The following is a 17,948-nucleotide window of genomic DNA, read 5'->3' on the forward strand; positions in this document are numbered from 1 at the left end:
CAGCATTCATTCTTCCGTTGGGAAGAAGCCCAGCATTACACAGCGAACATCTAGACATTTTAGGGAAATCCGGGCTTCTAAGAGTCAAGCAACTACTAGGTGTCTTTACTCACTGGACTTTATTTTAATTATCCAAATCAAAAATAATGCCAGTACAACTCCAAGTCAAAAATAGAGTGATAAGCCACACCTAGAGAGAAATACAGTCAATTGCAAATAAGTGGAAGCAGCCACAGCTTCCAGGGCAAAGGATCCTTAAGACAGAATGCCTGTTTGTCCTGCTGCACCTGCGCACGGTGCTGTGGTCCTTGGATCCCAGCTCAGGCCCTCTGGCAGGAGCTGGGCCTCCCGCAGCCCTGCCTGGCAGTGTGTCCCTCCGTGTCTCGCAGCACACTTCTGCAGAGCTGCCACTGTCCTCCTTGCCCTGAATACTGCCATCTTCTTCGGAAGAAAATATATGGGCCCCAGTCTGTTCCTTTTGCATCTTTATTTTAAAATGAAAACTGTAAGTTATGCCATGGGAATGTTTTATTAAGAAGAGAAAAAAGGAATGTTCTAAGCTGTTCAAAGAGCAGGAAAAACATGCATGGCCAGTTCCTTGCATCCCTAGCTTTCTTGCTCCTGGAACGTGGATGCCATTTCTGTCTACCTGTTGGCCGCGCAGCTGATAACATGTGCTCAGTGATATTGTGAAAAGTGTCCCTGTGATGACAGCATGTTCCTCGAGAGCCACACAGGGATCCAAAACAGGGAACTGCTTTCTGAGGCCAGCTCGCATTTCACTTGCGTAAGGCCGCCCCTCTTCCACCTGCCTTCCTTCTTCTTCTCCTTTCTTCCTTGTCTAGACAAGTGATGGTGATGTCGATGAGAAAAATCATTACACCAAATTGATAGTTTACTATTGCTCTTTCTCGGAAAACCAGTCTGGTGTGTGCATTTTGTTTTTCTGAATCACATATCGATGTAAAAATTAAAAAGCTGAAAGAATGAACTTCTTAAAAGTGAGAAAAGGAAGAAATTGAATCAAATAACTAAGTCATTGCCATCCCTTATTCTAAAATGTGGGCTTTAATCTTTATTTACTTTCATGCTTTATTGGTCCAATCAGAGCTATTCAAAAAGTACTATTGATACATGACAACAGAAAACAGTGCTGTTTTAATTGGCCATTAATGAGGTAAATTTACATCAGTGTTTTGAGAATCAGTAATGAAATGCCACCAAAATCAATAAATTGTGTTTCAGTATTGATTCCTTTCTTCTGATCAGTCATTCCCTGTGCACTGTAATGCAGTGGTCAGCAGGCTGTTTCGGGCCAAGAGTAAATATTTTAGGCTTTACTGGCCACATGGTCTCCATCTCTCTCATTGTGTGAAAGCAGTCACAGATAATATGTAAAGAACCGGGTGTAGCTATGTTCAAATAAAACTTTTTGAATGCTGAAAATTGAATTTCGTATAATTCTCACATCACAAAAGATTATTTTTATTGTTTATCTAAAAATGTAAAGCTCATTCTCAGCTTGCAGGCCATACAGAAATGGGTGGTAGAAGGGATTTGGCCAACCCCAAGGCTCTGTTCTCAGACTGGTGGGACGGCCAAATGAGACATCTCACTCCCTCAGGCTCTGAGAGAAAGCAGTAGCCTTCTCTTATTATCAAATACATAAAATTACCACTGCCTACTAAGCAGCCTTCTAAGCTTTACCTAAAACCACATTTAAAACAGAGTATTAAACATACTGTGATTAATTGATGAAAATGTTGAATGGTTGTTGAAAGAGAGAAAGCATGCCATGTGCTTTAGGCAGAATAAGACCACCTTCTGTATCTGCTCAGGCTTCTATGACAGGGCTGAGCAGCCTGGGGGCCTTCTAAACTGCAAGCATTTATTGCCCATAGCCCTGGAAACTGGAAGGCTGAGACAGGGTGCCAGCATGGTCAAGTGAAGACTTTCTTCCAGGTTTCAGACTTCTTACCTCCTCGCACAGTGGAAGGAGCAACGTGGAGTTTCCTTTGTAAGAGCACTTTTCCTATTCATGAGGGCTCCACGCTCGTGACCTCATCATCTCCCAACAGCCCCATCTTCTAATGCCATCACCTTTGGGGATTAGGGTTTCAACCTTAATTTTTAGGGGACACAGACCATCCATGGCAACCTCTAAAAAATGGTCGTTCTCTGTTTCTTTAAGTGCTCATTAGTCACCACTGTATGCCTGGCCCTGGCTGGGGTTACAGCAGTGGACATGCACTCGGTGGTTCCAACTTTTGGAAACTTTTTATTTCACAGGTGTTTAACTGATCGTCTATGATTAGTCAATTAATCTGAAGCAGATATATCTGCTGCGTGATCATCCAGACTCAAAAATCGCACATGGAAATGCTTGGTTATACAACCTGTTCTAAAACTTCTCAGTTCCTGTCAAGTAGCAGTTCTCATTAAAAGTGTCTGTTCATTTTTGGTAGCGCCTGAAAGAGGGCCTACAGCTTTTACTTCCTGAACTTTGGGTCAAGGCCGTCGTTTTGCCCACAGTGTATTTTTCTTTCAGATGCATGCTCCGAGTCCTGGACTCATTTGGCACCGAGCCAGAGTTTAACCATGCTAACTATGCCCAGTCTAAAGGCCACAAGACCCCCTGGGGAAAATGGAATCTGAACCCGCAACAGTTTTACACCATGTTCCGTGAGTATTCATGTTTCACCTCTGCTTTCCAGAACACCACTGAAGATAAATGGAAATTAGACAGCCATGCATTTTGGGTTATGGTTCCCAGGGCCCTAAGCTGTAGAAATAATGTGCCATTGAACCTTGGCCTTGAGAATAACTGATTTTTTTCTTAATTACAATCAAAAGGCCATGTGTGCCTTTTGTAAAAAGCCTTAGAAATGTTCTGGATAAAAATGTTCCCATAGGAAGTATCACAAGAAACCGTTGGAAAAGGGGCTCAGGCCAACTTTGGACTGGCAGGCACTGAACCTGTTTCCCGCCACACCGGTGCTGTTTAGGGTCCACTGGATCAGCGATGAGGAAGGAGGTCTTCTGTGTCCACACATTTTTCCAAATAATGAAACCTTAAATATATCTGTATCAAACTTTGCAAGAAAAAAGTTAGTGTCTTTTAAATGGAACTTTTAGAAACTTGGTTTCATGCATTACTGACTTCCCTAACACGAGACTTGAAGGAGACCTCACTGTTCCTGAAGCAGTGGGCGCACTGGAGGTGGTGCCCTGATGGGCCCCAGTGGTAGGCTCTTAGCTCTTTTTCTGTTTCTATAGCGGTTTTTGTTCCCCACTTTCACTGTCTCTTGTTGCTTCTATCAGTTTACCTGCCTCTAGCCTCATTTCCTTCCCAGTTAGCTGATTACTCTGAAACCAGATTTGTTATTTAAGTCAGTAGGTCTTGGTGATGAGGTGAAGTTCGATTCTGTAAATGAAAGGTCACATGAGCAAAACAGTTCATTGGGATGCTCAGAGTGGAGAATTCTCGTTTTCCAAAATTACCAGATAATTTTAATCAAGAGGTTTCCATCCTAGAATGAATTATCTAAGAGGTAAATCTATTTCCTTTGTATGGTTGTGACCCAAGGGACCCCTACCCTGCCTCTGCCCATGTGGTTGCCACACCTGCTTCTCTGCAGCCACCTGAAGGTGACTTCTTCTCAGGCTCACTAAGTGTGACAGCAGACACATTGGACTAAGCCCTGGGTGTAAGGTATGAGAAGGGGGAGAATTAAGCAGGGTTAATTTTAACAATCAGCTCGTGTTTAAATGTTTTTAGCTCAGAGAGATTTGTGAGAGCATGTTATGTGCGTGGTAAACCTGATTATTGCTGTTCCTGGAGCCATATCATCCTGTCCATGGGGCACAGTTTAGGGGACACACTCGTATATGGCATGTTTGGTGACAGGTGGCTGGTCACCATGGTGAAGCGTGTGTAACTTTGAAAGGCTGGGATCAGGTGGTACAAAATAATGTAAACAGTGACCTGTGTGGTACATCAAATGAAAAGAAATGTTAGCTGGGTCTAAAATGGCCAGAGTGACATGTGTATGCCCTCCACGAGACGGTGTTTTTCTGCATCTAGGGAACAGAAATAAGAACTTTCCCAAAAAGTATTATAAAGTTCTCTTTTAGAGTGTTAGAAATCAGAGTCCCGAAAAGCCGGTTTTGTTGTACATGAATGGAGGACTTCCACAGTGCCGGTTGATTGAACTGAAAGAAATTCACTTCTTCCAATGTGGTTAGAGGTGACACCAGATTAATTTCCCCCTCACCTGGGAAGTGTATAAGTGTCCTAACTGACTTATATTCAGCAGGAATCAAGGGGAAACTGATGCGTTTGATAGCCCTTAAAAAAAAAGAAACTGGCAAACATAACAACAGTAACACCATAAGCAAATCCTATAGCAGATGGTTAGTACCACTGATATATAAAGAACTTCTAAAACATGAGTAAAAAGTTCTACAATCTAATATGAAAATGGGCAAAAGCTATTACTGGTTCAGAAAATAATGAAATATGTTACTTCAAACAAATTAAAACATGTTAACCTCACTCACAATAAGCAGAAATGAGTTTTCAGACTGCACCAAGATACCCCGTCCCGCATATCAGTTAGGCCAACATCCAAAAGTTTGCTAACCTAGCTGTTCCAACAGTGTGGCTCCGGGAAGCCGTCTTTTCCAAGCCTGCGGGTTAGAATGCAGTATGGCACCAACGGGGGGAGGGTACATGTCACCATCTTGCCAAACTACCTGTGCATCTTTCCCTGGACTGAACAGATCACATCTAGGACTCTGTCCCAAAGATATGTGAGCAAAATTTAAAGGCCATTCCTTATGGCACTGTTTGTAACAGACAAAGGCTAGAGCCCTGCTGGATGACTCTGTTGGAGTGTCATCTCATCCTCCAGAGGGTTCCAGGTTTGATACCCAGTCGGGGCACATAAGGAAGGCAACTGACTGCTGTTTCTCTCTCATATCAGTATCTGTCTGTGGTCTCTCTCTCTTTCTCTTTCTCCCTTCCTCTCTTTTTATTTTTATTTTTTATTTTTTAAGATTTTATTTATTTATTTTTAGAGAGAAGAAAATGGAAGAAAGAGGGAAACATCAATGTGTGATTCCCTCTCGCACCCCCTTACTGGGGAACTGGCCTGCAACCCAGGCATGTGCCCCTGACTGGGAATCGAACCAGCAACCCTTTGGTTTGCAGGCTGGTGCTCAATCCACTGAGCCATACCAGCCAGGGCTCCCTTCCTCTCTTTGTAGAATCAGTGAATGTATCCTCAGGTGGGGATTAAAGAATGAAAAGACTAGAAATACCCGAAATGTTCTTAACAGGCGACTGGGTGAATAATGGGTCTACTGATAGAGCGAAGCACTGTGGAACTAGGGAAAGAAAGAGCAAGGTCTCCACTGCTCTGGAGGGAGATGTTTAGGATATAGGAGGTGATAAAAACCAAAGGGCAGGGCAGCGCGCTGGGTTACTCCCTTATGTAAAAGAAGGGTATGAAGAAGCAATGTGTGAATACATCCATGTATATGAATTTGCTTGTATTTTCAAAAGAAACAGTGGAAGAATAAATAAGCTAATAAAAATGATTATCACTGGAGGAGGGGTGTGCAGGGTCAGGGGTAGAAAATAGATGACTTTTAACGTCCCTTACTTTGACTCTGGGACCATTCATTGTTTTACATAGCTTATAAGAAAAATCAAAAAGAAGAGTATTCACTAATAACTGGAAGAGGTTGAAAAAATGAAATAAACCTAGTGATATATCAGGTTAGTGTTAATCTCTCACACAGAGGAAATAAATGATTTCAAGTGACTTTGAAACAGTCTTTGGACCATACATTTATAGGGGGGAACATTTATATTATTATTTGAAAATATTGCACGTATATTGTAGAAATCAAAATTTTCAGTGTATAAGAAAGGAGGAGTACTAAGAGACTGTATAATGCTTAATGTGAATAGGAAATACCAACATGAACTTATTATTTTTCTCTTTAAAAAGATAGTGTTTCCTAGCCTGGTACTTTGAAAAGGATCAGAAGTAAAGGTGACTCACTAGCAGGCAGTATTCTTAGCACTCAGACTGAGATTCCCTACATATTCCCTCAGATTCCCTGAGATTCCCACCGAAAGGAACCTCCTGCTTAGATAAGTAGCTGATTCCAGGTCTAGGGCTGGAAGCAGGCAGGATGGGGCATCTTGTCATGCCAGACAGCAAGGAAGCTAAGGCAGACCAGCGGGGTGGAGTCAGAAGGAGACAGGAGCCAAAGACAGGTTAGAGCACCAGAATGAACGACTGCAGTGGGTTGACTCAGACCAATGACAAATAATCCATGAGTCCCAGAATCCATGATACTTCAAATGAGAAAAACGCATAAAATCGGTCGTCACCTTAGCAAGTTGCTAGAACACGTCTTCATTACTCTGGAAAATAAAGGGAAAGAATCCTGCTTTGATCCTGATTTTCTAAGACAAATTGTATTTGAAGACAGTCAAATAGTTGATGAGAAAAACTTGTTAATCATGAGGAAATCACAACTAATAAATGCAAAAGCACCCAAGAATGAGAAAATCAGCATTGTATATGTCCTAATGAGATAATGGAGCCATGCAGGGAACCTCAATGGTTGAGAAATCTATTAAGTAACAGGTTGGTGGGAAAATTCTTCATGGATGAAGCTGTCTTGGATGGAGGAAACAGGGAAATGAAGCAGCTTGGGGTCTTTTATCACGCTGAGATGTGTCAGTTGGAGGATTTGCAGCCAAATCCTGTGCCCTGTTTCCCAGAGCCTGACCTCAGAGAACTTGGGTGTATACCGAAGAGAGGGGCCCTTCCTTCCCACACGGCAAAGGGATGGGGTCCAGTCCAGTCCAGCCCTGTCTTTTCCACAAAATCTTTCATTCCCTCATTCTTTGGAGAAAATGTGGCTATTTCCGTGGTCTGAAGTGCAAATTTACTAGTGCTTAGCATGTGGGCTGATAGTCATCATTATATAATCAATGTATAAATAGGCACGTGTATTGCAGGTATACTTAGATTGTTTTCCACTGCTTGGTGCACAATAAAAGTCTAGAGACCACAGAAATAGAGTGTTGTAGGGTCAAGTTGTCTTCGAGCGCACCTGCCTTCTTTGAGATTAGTAGTATTCTACCGGCATGAGTGGAGTGCAAGGAGAGAATGGGAAGCCTGGTCAGAAAGGGCCCAGCAGGAGGATAAAGAAGAAAAAATGCACCAATGGAAACATTTTTAGGAGCAGTGAAGTGAGATATTTCTGACCAGAACACATTTGTTCTCCAATATTAAGAGTACACTTTTCACTTTAAAGCTGTTCCTATGTCTCCTCTAATTCATTTCCTAATTTGGAGGAGTTTCTACAAGTTGAAAAGGCTGGTTTTTCTCTATTGCTTTGCCCCTGATCTCAGAATTTCACTGGAACCCTCCTCTCCTTGTATTCTCTTTGCGGTTGGACAGTTCTTTATGTCAGCATAGACTGTTTCTGATACCTTCCTAAGCAGCTTCCGCAGGGCCCAACTGAGTGGTCAGACAACTGTTTCTATTGAGCATCTTTTTCTAAGAAGCTGAGAGGTCCGGTTGTTCCTCCCTTAAAGATGGGCCCTTCTTTTCTGCGTACCACACTCTAGCATGGCCTCTGAGCTAGGCACTGAGGCCTTTATCCTGCCACCAGAGCCAGCTCTTGGAAGCTCAGCTCGGGCCAATCTGTTTCTCCTCAGAGATCACGGTGCCTTCTCTTTGACCTCAGAGTCAGATCCGAAGTGCATAGCAAAGCACTCAGCACCCTCGTTTCTCGGGCCCCCTGCCCTTCCCGGGTCCTGGCCCCAGCCTCACCAGAAGGCCTGCTGGTCCTGGAAGAAGCCAACCAGATTCCTCACCATTCCTGCCTCCTTTAAACAATTCTGACAGCAAAATTTTAGTTTTTATCTTCAAGACTCCATTTAAATAACTTCCTCCATCTTCCAGTGAAATTTTAAAAGAAACATAACCCTATTATAAAAACAAAGAAAGCCCCTTTCCACCAAAAATGTCTCCTGTATCCTAATGTAAGCATTATTATCTTTTTATTTGTTGATTTTAGAGAGGGGGAGGAGGGGAGGGAGAACATTAATTTGTTGTTCCACTTACTTATGCATTACTTGGTTGATTCTTCTATGTGCCCTGACCAGAGATCAAACCCGCAACCTTGGCGTATCGGGACAACGCTCCAAGCCAGGACTATTATTATCTTTAACACACATACATTTTTACATGGGTTTAACACACATACTAGAATTTTGTTTGTTTTCCTTCCACTTATATGTCATAAATTTCTAGAACCATTGTTTCCAAGTCTGTTTTATAGTGCATCATGTGGCTAACTCCTAATTTGTATTTATTTGGAGATTCTTTTGTTATTTCTTATTGAGAGGTAATTGTTGCTTTTTCCGAGCTTGTCAGGGGCCTGGCTGACCCTGTCGGTAGGCATTGTTCCAGCCAGTGTCCTTTAGTCTGCTGTGCCTTCTGCCTTTCCCTAACTCCCGAAGACAATCTCTTTTCTTTTTCTCAGTGCCAAACAAGGTATATTATACTTCAGAATGAAAGAAATCTGCCCAGAGGTAAGCCGTTTACCTACACAATTTAGAAGATAAAAATAAACCCTAAGGTGATGACTTGTGCCTTGAGTGACTCTATATTTAGGTAGTTCTAATTACTGTATCTGCTGCAGATGCCCTCTTTCACAGCTTCCTCTGGCTTATGTAAAAACACCAGCAGTGGGGAAATATCTTCATCTAGTGCAGTTGTTTCCTCTCTTTCCCTGGAGACTGGCTGAAAGTAGCAGTAGCAGAGATTATCGGATTCCTTGTTCCTGGTTTCAGGCAAGCTTCATTTCAGGCTTATATTTACATACGATAGTTGAAAACTTGGAAGAATGTTTAGTAGTCTGTCTGCTTAACAACCATACTATTCATATCACTATCATAAAACATCTCCTTACTTTCCAGCAAAGTCTGGGTGTAAATGTTTATTTTTATTTAATAAACTAATTTTTGAGTGCCTGCAACATTTCAGCTGTCATTCACAATATGAAAACCCAAAGAATTTGCCTTTTGGGTGCTTACGGCCCGTAGTTATAGTCGAGGCCGAGGAATAGTCAGAGTTCCCTGGTTTGGGGGTAATTTAGGGCAGAGAAGATGGAGATGTAATGAAGTTGAGTGAAGAATAGATTGGAGATTTGGGAGGCATTAAATCACAGCCTTTCTATTTCATCTCCAATCCATCTCGCCTTTTTTTTAACAACCCCTCCTTCCCAAATCTCTGAGGTTGTTCCTTAATAAGGCCTTAAGAAGTGACTAAGCCTGAGTATATTTGCTTTTTCATTGTGAGAGTGAGTTGAAGACTTAGACTGGAATGTTTTGAGGTAGTTGATTTTATCTATTTAATCAATATAAGTCTACTGACCATGTACTGTATACCAGGCTCTGTGGGATCGCAAGGTGTCTGCTCTCTGGGTTACTTCTTTATGGGGCAGGAGGAACATAATAAAAAATAAGGCTTTGTCATCATCCACTTGAGAAATTACAGACCCAGTTGAATGGGGCAGAGAGGCAGAGCATATCTTGTTTGCTTTATACTCTCTTCTGAGGATGTGTTTCACAGTGTTGGTTCGCAGTAGGGTAACCAGCTCATCCCAGTTCTCAAGTGAAATGGCCTGCATCATGGGAACACCCTGAGTCCCATGCAAACTGGGATGGTCGTTCAACCCATTTCCCAGTGAGGAGATGTTGTAGGGTAGAGCAGAAGGTTGTGTAGAGGAGGAGGGAAGAAGCAAAGACAGCTGACAGATACCCATTCCTTGGGCAAAATTAATGGAAAGGGAAGCAGTGCAGGGGAGGGAATACCTCCCTCTGTGACCTCCTCGGTGATGGGAAGATAATGCCATCCAGTTCTCCAGATGATGCCTCTTTAGTTGACAGAACATCTGCCTAGTTTTGTCTCTCCTTTGAGAATTCTAGGTGAAGTGTTGGAAAAAGAGCTTATGGTCTTCTTATCAAAGGGCTGCAGGTGAAGACCCAGTTGGTGTGCCAGTTCATCTCATTGGGATTAGGATTTGGTGAGAGACGGGGGCCAAGCAGTAAATAGAAGACCACCAGCTTTGTGTCTGTACTTGGCGTATGTAATCCTGTGTAGTCACTGTTATTCAAGTTAAGCATCAGAAGTTTAAAGCAATTGGCGCAAAATAATAAGTGGCAAAGTTAAGATTTGAACAGAGCACTTCACAGCTCATGGTTCATTCTTTCCCTTATGCTCATGGTTGAAAGATTGAAAGATACCTGTCTGCTCTCATCTTCTCTTTTCCAAATGAACACACCGCGGGAGCCTTTGAGGAGAATACCAGGTCCTAAATCTGAACTCCTCATCATGATTCCTACACCATCTAGCCCCCGTCGGCCTCTCTGGTATTGTGTGGCTTCCTCTTTTCAGACCGTTGCATGTGCTGTTCCCTTGTCCGGAAGCCCCTTTCCTGCACTCCCCCTCACCCTGCTCATCCTTTAGGGAGGCGTCACATCCCCAGGAAAGCCTTCCTTCGGGAGCCAGGCTCTGCTGCTCTGTGGCACCGTCAACCTGTGTTCCAGCCCAGACCCACTTGGCAGCCCCATGAGCGTGATTGCTGCCATGTCCTCAGTGTTTGAAGTAGTTACACCACTGGTGATAAATATCAGTTGAATTAATGAATAAAGAACAAATACCCCCAACTACAAAATGGAGTGAATTAAAACGTCAGTCAGATCATGACCCTCCTTGTCACAGGGTCGCGACACGGGAGAGGTGAGTTATGCCAGCAGCCTCAAGGCCCAGCTGGCGTCTTCTCTTCCTACGTGTCATTCTGTGTGCCCCCCCCCCCACCATATGTATCAGCAGGGGTTTTGTCTGTTTTCTTCGTTGCTAAAACTTAACACCTTGAAAAATGCTTGGCGCATGGTAGGCATCCAGAAAGTTTTTTATCAATTGAATTAAGTTAAATTGAATGATAATATGTGTTCTGTTTTTAGTCCATGTAAAAGGGGTTTTCTTTGTCTCCTCATAGAGTTCATTTACATGGTTGGGTTTCAAGTGTTGTTCAGATCACACTGGTTACTGTCATTGACGTTCTAACTCTTTGAATTTCTCTAATGAGTTGAGACTTCCAGCCACAGTTATGTGCCTGATCAGATCAGAATAGTGGCTTGTAGCCCAAAAATGTTGCCTGATAAAGGAGGAATTTTAGAAACAAGCCTCCTTTTTTGTTTTTCTTTTCACATAAATGACAAACCTGTTGGCTTCAGCTAAGGATCAGTTGCTTCCATGTATGACTTTCTTTTTGGGTCCTGACAAGCAAAGGAGCTATTTGTGACTTAAACTGCCTTTTGGCCTTTAACTTGGGTCAGGAGGGCCCTGCACTTGTGTGCAGACCAGAGAGTAATAGCATCAGCCTTGGCAACTTCTTCTTCCGTCTGAGTCTCTTCAGGAGTGATATTCTTCTAAAGAGTCCATTCCTCCTAAATTGTTTTTTGACACTTGAAAAAATTACTCTAGTGTGCTTCTGTCAGCAGTTCAGGCACTTACCTTTTCAACTCAACTGTTTGTAATGGGTTCCCTACCCTGCACCCTAGCTTCGGTCTCTCTCAAGAGACTGGTATCACCACCATTTCAAAAAAATCATTTGGGGCAAAATTCAAAGCATAACATCACTCACTATCTGTGTATAATTTTTAAGACCAGATCACTACTTGTGTGATGTAACTTTATTTTTCAATAAATTTTTCTGTCATGTCAGTTTCATTATCATGGAGCTTAGAACTAACCACGTGAATGTGACAGTAGGCAGTATGCCTCCTTGTTTCAACAAAATCTTTCAAATATGCAAAAAAGGTAAGAGAAATGTATAGTACGAACCCAGCACCTAGACTCTGCAATGAACAGTTTGCTTATTCCATGATACATCTATACATGAATATCTATCTTCTCTCCATCCATCAATTCACCCTTTTTAATGTATATAAAAGAACACTTAATCTTTAGATTTTTTAGCATGATATCATTACCTAGAGTTCAGTGTTAGTCACCAAACCAATTATGTTTATTTCATTGTTATCTATAACATTACATTATTTATTTGCTACTCATCTCCCCAGCTGAACATAAGCTCAGTGAAGGGAGCCTCGCTCTTGCTTCTTAGTTCACCGGTACATCCTGAACTCCTAAGTTATTGCTTGGCTTTTAGTAAGTGCTCAATAGATGTGCTGATTTTGAATGAATGGCAGTATTTAGAAAACCTGTGATGTTAGACTTTTAAAAGTCTGTATCATTGATTTGTTTCCATTCTTCCAACATCAACTTTGTGACCTAGATGAGAAGACATGTTAATTTATTCAAAAAAATGTATTTTAATCACCTATGATATGCCAGACCTGAGCCAGGTTCTGGGATAGAATGATAAGTAGCTTTGAAAAACAGGCCTTGGTGTTGGGGCTTTGTGTAAAGAACATGGTGCTAGAAGTAGTTCGACCATGGCCTCTGCTGCCTAATAATGTAGATCTGCCTACAAGTCAGTCACACCTGCTAATTAGACATTCCTCATTGACTTAATCCATCATGCATTCAAAAAATATTTGCTGACTTTCTACTATGCTTTGGACTCTGGGAATTTATAGACACATAAAACAAGGCTCAGTCCTCAAAGATCGTGTTGTCTGTTAGGGGAGATCGAGATTTGTAATGGAGCTCTAACTCTTCGTGTTCTGCGGGGAGAGGAACTTATCTCAGTCGTAGGAAGTTAGGGAATCCTTCACCTGGGAAGTGATGGGAGCTGAGACTTAAAGGGAACAGGAAGTGATAGATGTGTCGCACGCATGTCAGCACGAGATAAGATAGAAAAACATGGCAGTTAAAACCCCGAGAAGGTCATCGTGGAGCAAAGGTATTGGCTGAAGGATGACCCGAAATGAAACTAGAATGCTAGATGTTCTGGGCTTGCTTCATCCTGAAGGAAGTTAAGGTTTTCAGCAGACAACTGCTATAGTCACATATTTGTATCAAAAACTATCTTGTCATCAACACAGAAGATGGATCAGAGTTAGGGAGCAGAGAGAAGGAGCAAGGCGGAAGGTATGGGGACCACTCACAGAAGCCACTGCAGCATTTATGAGGGTGCGATGATCTCTGTGATATTCTTGATGTAGATAGAAAAGCATTGGACATCCTGAATGTCTTGTGGCAGGGTGTATCAGGTAGGATTTCCGTCACATTGACTTGCCCGCAAGGACTTGTTGGCTCTGGTCACTAGGAATTGTTGAAACTGGCTTTAGGCGGAACTGAATTTAGGACTTGGAAGATAATCTTTACTGTTTCCATATCTTGGCTTTGCATGTCTCCGGATTGGCATTTTTCTCAGGCAGGCTGTCCTCATGTGGGCACACAGATGATACCTGTAGCTCTGGGTTTCTACCCTGACAGCCTCGTGAATGTAGCAGAAAGACAGTGACTTTGTCTATGGCCATACCACCCTGCACGCGCCCGATCTCATCTGACCTCAGAAGCTAAGCAGGGTCGGGCCTGGTTAGTACTTGGATGGGAGAAAGACAGTGACTTCAAAAGTAGCTCTGACTAGTCCTAGAGCTACTGTGATTGGCAGGCTTGAATTGTTAACCCATCCTTCAACTAATCTTTGGTTAGGTAGAGTCCCTTGGGTTGTGTGCCCTGTCCTTGGAGGCACGGAGAGTTAGGGCAGTCCCAGGGTCTGAATTCTGCCTGAATGGAAAAGATTATCATGGCCTAGGGAGGAAGGGCAGTTGGTTCCACAGAGTAATGCTGGCAGCCCAGAAGGGGGCGTTCCAGCTGACGGAATGAGTTTATGCATGAAGTATTGTTCTGCTTTAACAAGCAGTGATGAGCTGTGGTTATTAACTCGGAGAGATACCTGTCGCACATTTGGTAAGTGAAAAAAGGTCACCAAAGAGCGGGTATAGTAGGACCCAATTTTGACTTGATCCATAAGTCTAGGAGGAAAGCCCATTAACAGTGGTTATGTCTAGGTGGTAAGATGATAGATGTCACCTTTGTGTGTGTGTGTGTGTGTGTGTGTGTTTCTAAGTTCTTTTTTTTTTAAGTATATTTTATTGGTGATGCTATTACACTTGTCCCATTTTTTTCCTCTCCCTTGATTCCTCTCCGCCCTGCATCTTCCTACCCACCAGCATTTGCCCCCTTAGTTCATGTCCATGGGTCGTACATATAAGTTCTCTGGCTTCTCCATTTCCCATACTATTCTTAACCTCCCCATGTCTATTTTGTTACTACCATGTATGCTTCTTGTCCCCTGTACCTTTTCCCCCATTCTCCTCCTCTTTCCATCCCAGCTGATAACCCTCCATTTGATCTCCATTTCTATGATTCTGTGATTCTGTTCCTGTTCTAATTGTTTGCTTAGTTTGTTTTTGTTTTATGTCTTTTTTTAAAGTTCAGTTGTTGATAGTTGTGACTTTGTTGTCATTTTACTGTTCGTAGTTTTGATCTTCTTTTTCTTTTTAAAAAATTTTAAAATATATTTTATTGATTATGCTGTTACATTTGTCCCATTTCGCCTACTTTATCCCCCTTCCACCCTGCACACCCCCTCCCACTGGCATCCCCTCCCTTAGCCCATATCTGTGAGTTGTACGTATAAGTTCTTTGGTTTCTCCATTTCTTATACTGTGGGGGCGACTTTGCCCTCGAGTCCCCCCATCCACCACAGATGAAAGTAAACACTACCAAGACATGATCTGCTTGGGGAGGAGAGGTGGCCAGTTTCTCAGAGGAAAAAGGCCTTGAGCCCCTTCCTCCAGGGGCTGTTATTGGGTTGTAGTACACAGGAATAAAGGGCAGCAAGAATCAAACAGTAGATAACATTTCAAAGAAATCTGAGGGCTTAGTCTGAGTCAGAGTCTGTCAGGAAGGGGGTTTGCAGAAACTTTAGGGTTTCCCGCTTGGACCCTTAACATGTGAATGAAATCACTCTTAGCAAAGCAGGTTTCACAGGATTTTTTAGGAATTCTTTCTTATGCCAAATTTCCCCCAATCCGCTCTAGCAAGGAGCTGCACCCGTCCCCATCATGTTTTCAGGCTTAAGTGGATTAGAGCCAGGAAGCACTTCTCCCAGAGGATGTGGAGGCTTGGGCTATGTCACATAGCCAGGGGGCAAGGGTCTATTGCTCGCTCTTTGTTGCAGCCCCCTTAGTCCTTCCATGATGGCATCTCAAGTGATCGAGTCTGGCTTCGGTCGCCCCTCGCTGTGAGGAGTCTTACCCGTCTCTGACTTCCAACCATGCTATGGGGGCAGGGAGGAAACTGAGGCAGCATTTGCTACCAGAGACAAGCTTTTGTCTCCTGTGGCTCACATTCTAGAGGTCACTTGCTTATCCTTAGCCCTGGGGGGTAGTTACAATTCCTGAAACTAGGCAGAGCAGTCCCCAATATTACACTATTATTAACCTCCCCCTGTCTGTTTTCTACCTACTATTTATGCTACTTATTCCCTGTACCTTTTCCCCCATTAACCTCCTGCCCTTCCCCGCTGATAACCTTCCCTGTGACCTCCATTTCTGTGATTCTATTCTGGTTCTAGTTGTTTGCTTAGTTCATTTTGTTTTTGTTTTGTTTTTTAGGTTCAGCTTTTGATAGTTGTAATTTTACTGTTCATAGTTTTGATCCTTTTCTTTTTCTTAGATAAATCCCTTTAACATTTCATATAATAAGGGCTTGGTGATGATGAACTCCTTTACTTTGACCTTACCTGGGAAGCACTTTATCTACCCTTCCATTCTAAATGATAGTTTTGCAGGATAGAGTAATCTTGGATGTAGGATGTTGCCTTTCATGACTTGGAATACTTCTTTCCATCCCCCTTTTGCCTGCAAGGTTTCTTTCGAGCAATCATCAGATCATCTTATGGGAACTCCTTCGTCGGCAATTGTCTCCTTTTCTCTTGCTGCTTTTAAGATTCTTTTCTTATCTTTAATCTTGGGTAACATAATTATGATATGCTTTGGTGTGTGCTTCCTTGGGTCCAACTTCTTTGGGACTCTCTGAGGTTCCTGGACTTCCTGAAAGTCCATTTCCTTTGCCAGATCAGGGAAGTTCTTCATTATTTTTCCAAGTAAGTTTTTGTTTTCTTGTTCTTCCTCTTCTCCTGATACCCCTATGATTTGGATGTTGGAATGTTTAAAGTTGTCTCAGAGGTTCCTAAGCCTCTCCATTTTTTTTAATGCTTATTTCTTCATTCTGTTCTGATTGAATGTTTATTTCTTTCTTCTGGTGCAAATCATTGATTTTGAGTGCCAGTTTTCTTTCCTTCACTGTTGGTTCCCTGTATATTTTTCTTTATTTCACTTTGTATAGCCTTTACTTTTTCCTCTATTTTGCAACCATACTTAACCATTTCTGTGAGCATCATGATTATCAGTGTTTTGAATACTGCATCAGAGGTTGGCTATCTCTTTGTCACTTACTTCTTTTTCTGGAGTTTTGATCTGTTCTTTCATTTCGGCCATATTTTTTTGTCTTGGCGGGCCTGTTATGTAGTAAGAGGCAGAACCTTAGGTATTTGCCAGGGCAGGGCAACCGATGTCCCTGCTTTGTGGCTCTGTATGTGAGGAAGAGGTCCCAGAGGAAATAATGCCACTTGCTCGCCTCTCAGCTGGCTTTCAGTCACTACCCCCACTACCCACAAACAAATTGAGCCCTTCCAGTGCAGATTCCCATGTGGGTGGGTTTCTGTATGTTCTAGCACCCTGTGGGTATCTCCAACGAACTCTCCTTTGAGGCTGGGAGTTTCTCCCACCACTGCAACCCCCATGGATTTTTACAGCCAGAGGTTTTTGAGGCTTTATTTCCTCATGCTGGAACCCTGGGTTTGCATGGTTTGTCTCGCTCCCCAGTAGTTTGTCCTGGTTTATTCACATGCAAATGTGGGACCACCTGTCTAGCTGCCACCACCTTGCCCTCCCTGGTCTGCCAGCTGCCACTTTGCCCTCCTGGTCCTCCAGCCACTGGCTCATTGCTCATCGCTCATCCTCTCCAATCCAGCTGCCCATCTCCACCCTTCCTACCAGTCTGAATGAATGTTTCTTCTTTAACTCCTTGGTTGTCGGCTTTTATACAGTTCCATTTTCTGGCATTTCTGGTTGCTCTTTGTTTTTAAATTTGTTGTTTTCCTCCTTTTGGTTGTGTGAGGAGTCAAAGCATGCCTACCTACACTTCCATCTTGGCCAGAACTGAGATGTCATCTTTATTTTCCTTGTATCTTTCTCTCTATTCTCCAAAAAAAAGTTTTACTGAGGGTATATTTCTGTTGTAATCAAGGGAGGGAAAACCAACTCTGTTTCTATTTAGGAAAAAGGAAAACTTATGTATTGCAGAAATATTGGTAAGAATCAGTGAGGCCAGAACCGAGAAAATTGAGAAGAAGGAAGGAGCTGAAAGATTTTTGAGAAGCTGACATCCTTAGGGTTTGGTGTTTGACTGGCTGAGGCAGGATCCAGGCTGGCTGTGTGGGTTCTGCCTTTGGAGACCTGGCAGCAGGTAGTACCCAATGCTAGAGCCAGCTGAGGGTGAAGGCCAGCAGACAGCCTATTAAAATGAATAGTTGCTCTTCTTAGAGATTTTGAGGACTTAGTGGTATAAAAACTGGCCTTGGAGATTTGTGCAATGAAGGAAGAGTCCATTTGACTTAGTAAAATTTTTTATTTACATTTTAAAAAAGGACATTATTACTGCTTGGTAGATATAGTGTATACCTCATTTATTAAGTAGTTGGTAAGCTCTGTGAGGGCAGAAATCATCTTTATGTTTGAAATCCCTCAATACCTAGAATATAACCTGGTTTGTAAAATAATGCTTTAAAACGTTTGTCACTGAATG

At 42.6% G+C, this 17,948-nt stretch overlaps 1 protein-coding gene across 5 annotated transcripts in view; it reads left to right on the top strand.

Moving 5' to 3' along the window:
* MGAT5 (alpha-1,6-mannosylglycoprotein 6-beta-N-acetylglucosaminyltransferase) overlaps positions 1-17,948 on the top strand; it is a 358,323-nt gene that overhangs the window by 229,541 nt on the left and 110,834 nt on the right. For all 5 annotated transcript variants that reach the window (XM_037068662.1, XM_037068737.1, XM_037068872.1 and 2 more), the window contains one exon: positions 2,549-2,682. In XM_037068662.1, the coding sequence (XP_036924557.1) occupies positions 2,549-2,682 (134 nt within the window). The remainder of the gene's footprint in view (positions 1-2,548; positions 2,683-17,948) is intronic.

The sequence above is a fragment of the Sturnira hondurensis genome, unplaced genomic scaffold, assembly GCF_014824575.4.
Source record: "Sturnira hondurensis isolate 20B ecotype Veracruz unplaced genomic scaffold, ASM1482457v3 Scaffold0000256, whole genome shotgun sequence".
Taxonomy (NCBI): domain Eukaryota; kingdom Metazoa; phylum Chordata; class Mammalia; order Chiroptera; family Phyllostomidae; genus Sturnira; species Sturnira hondurensis.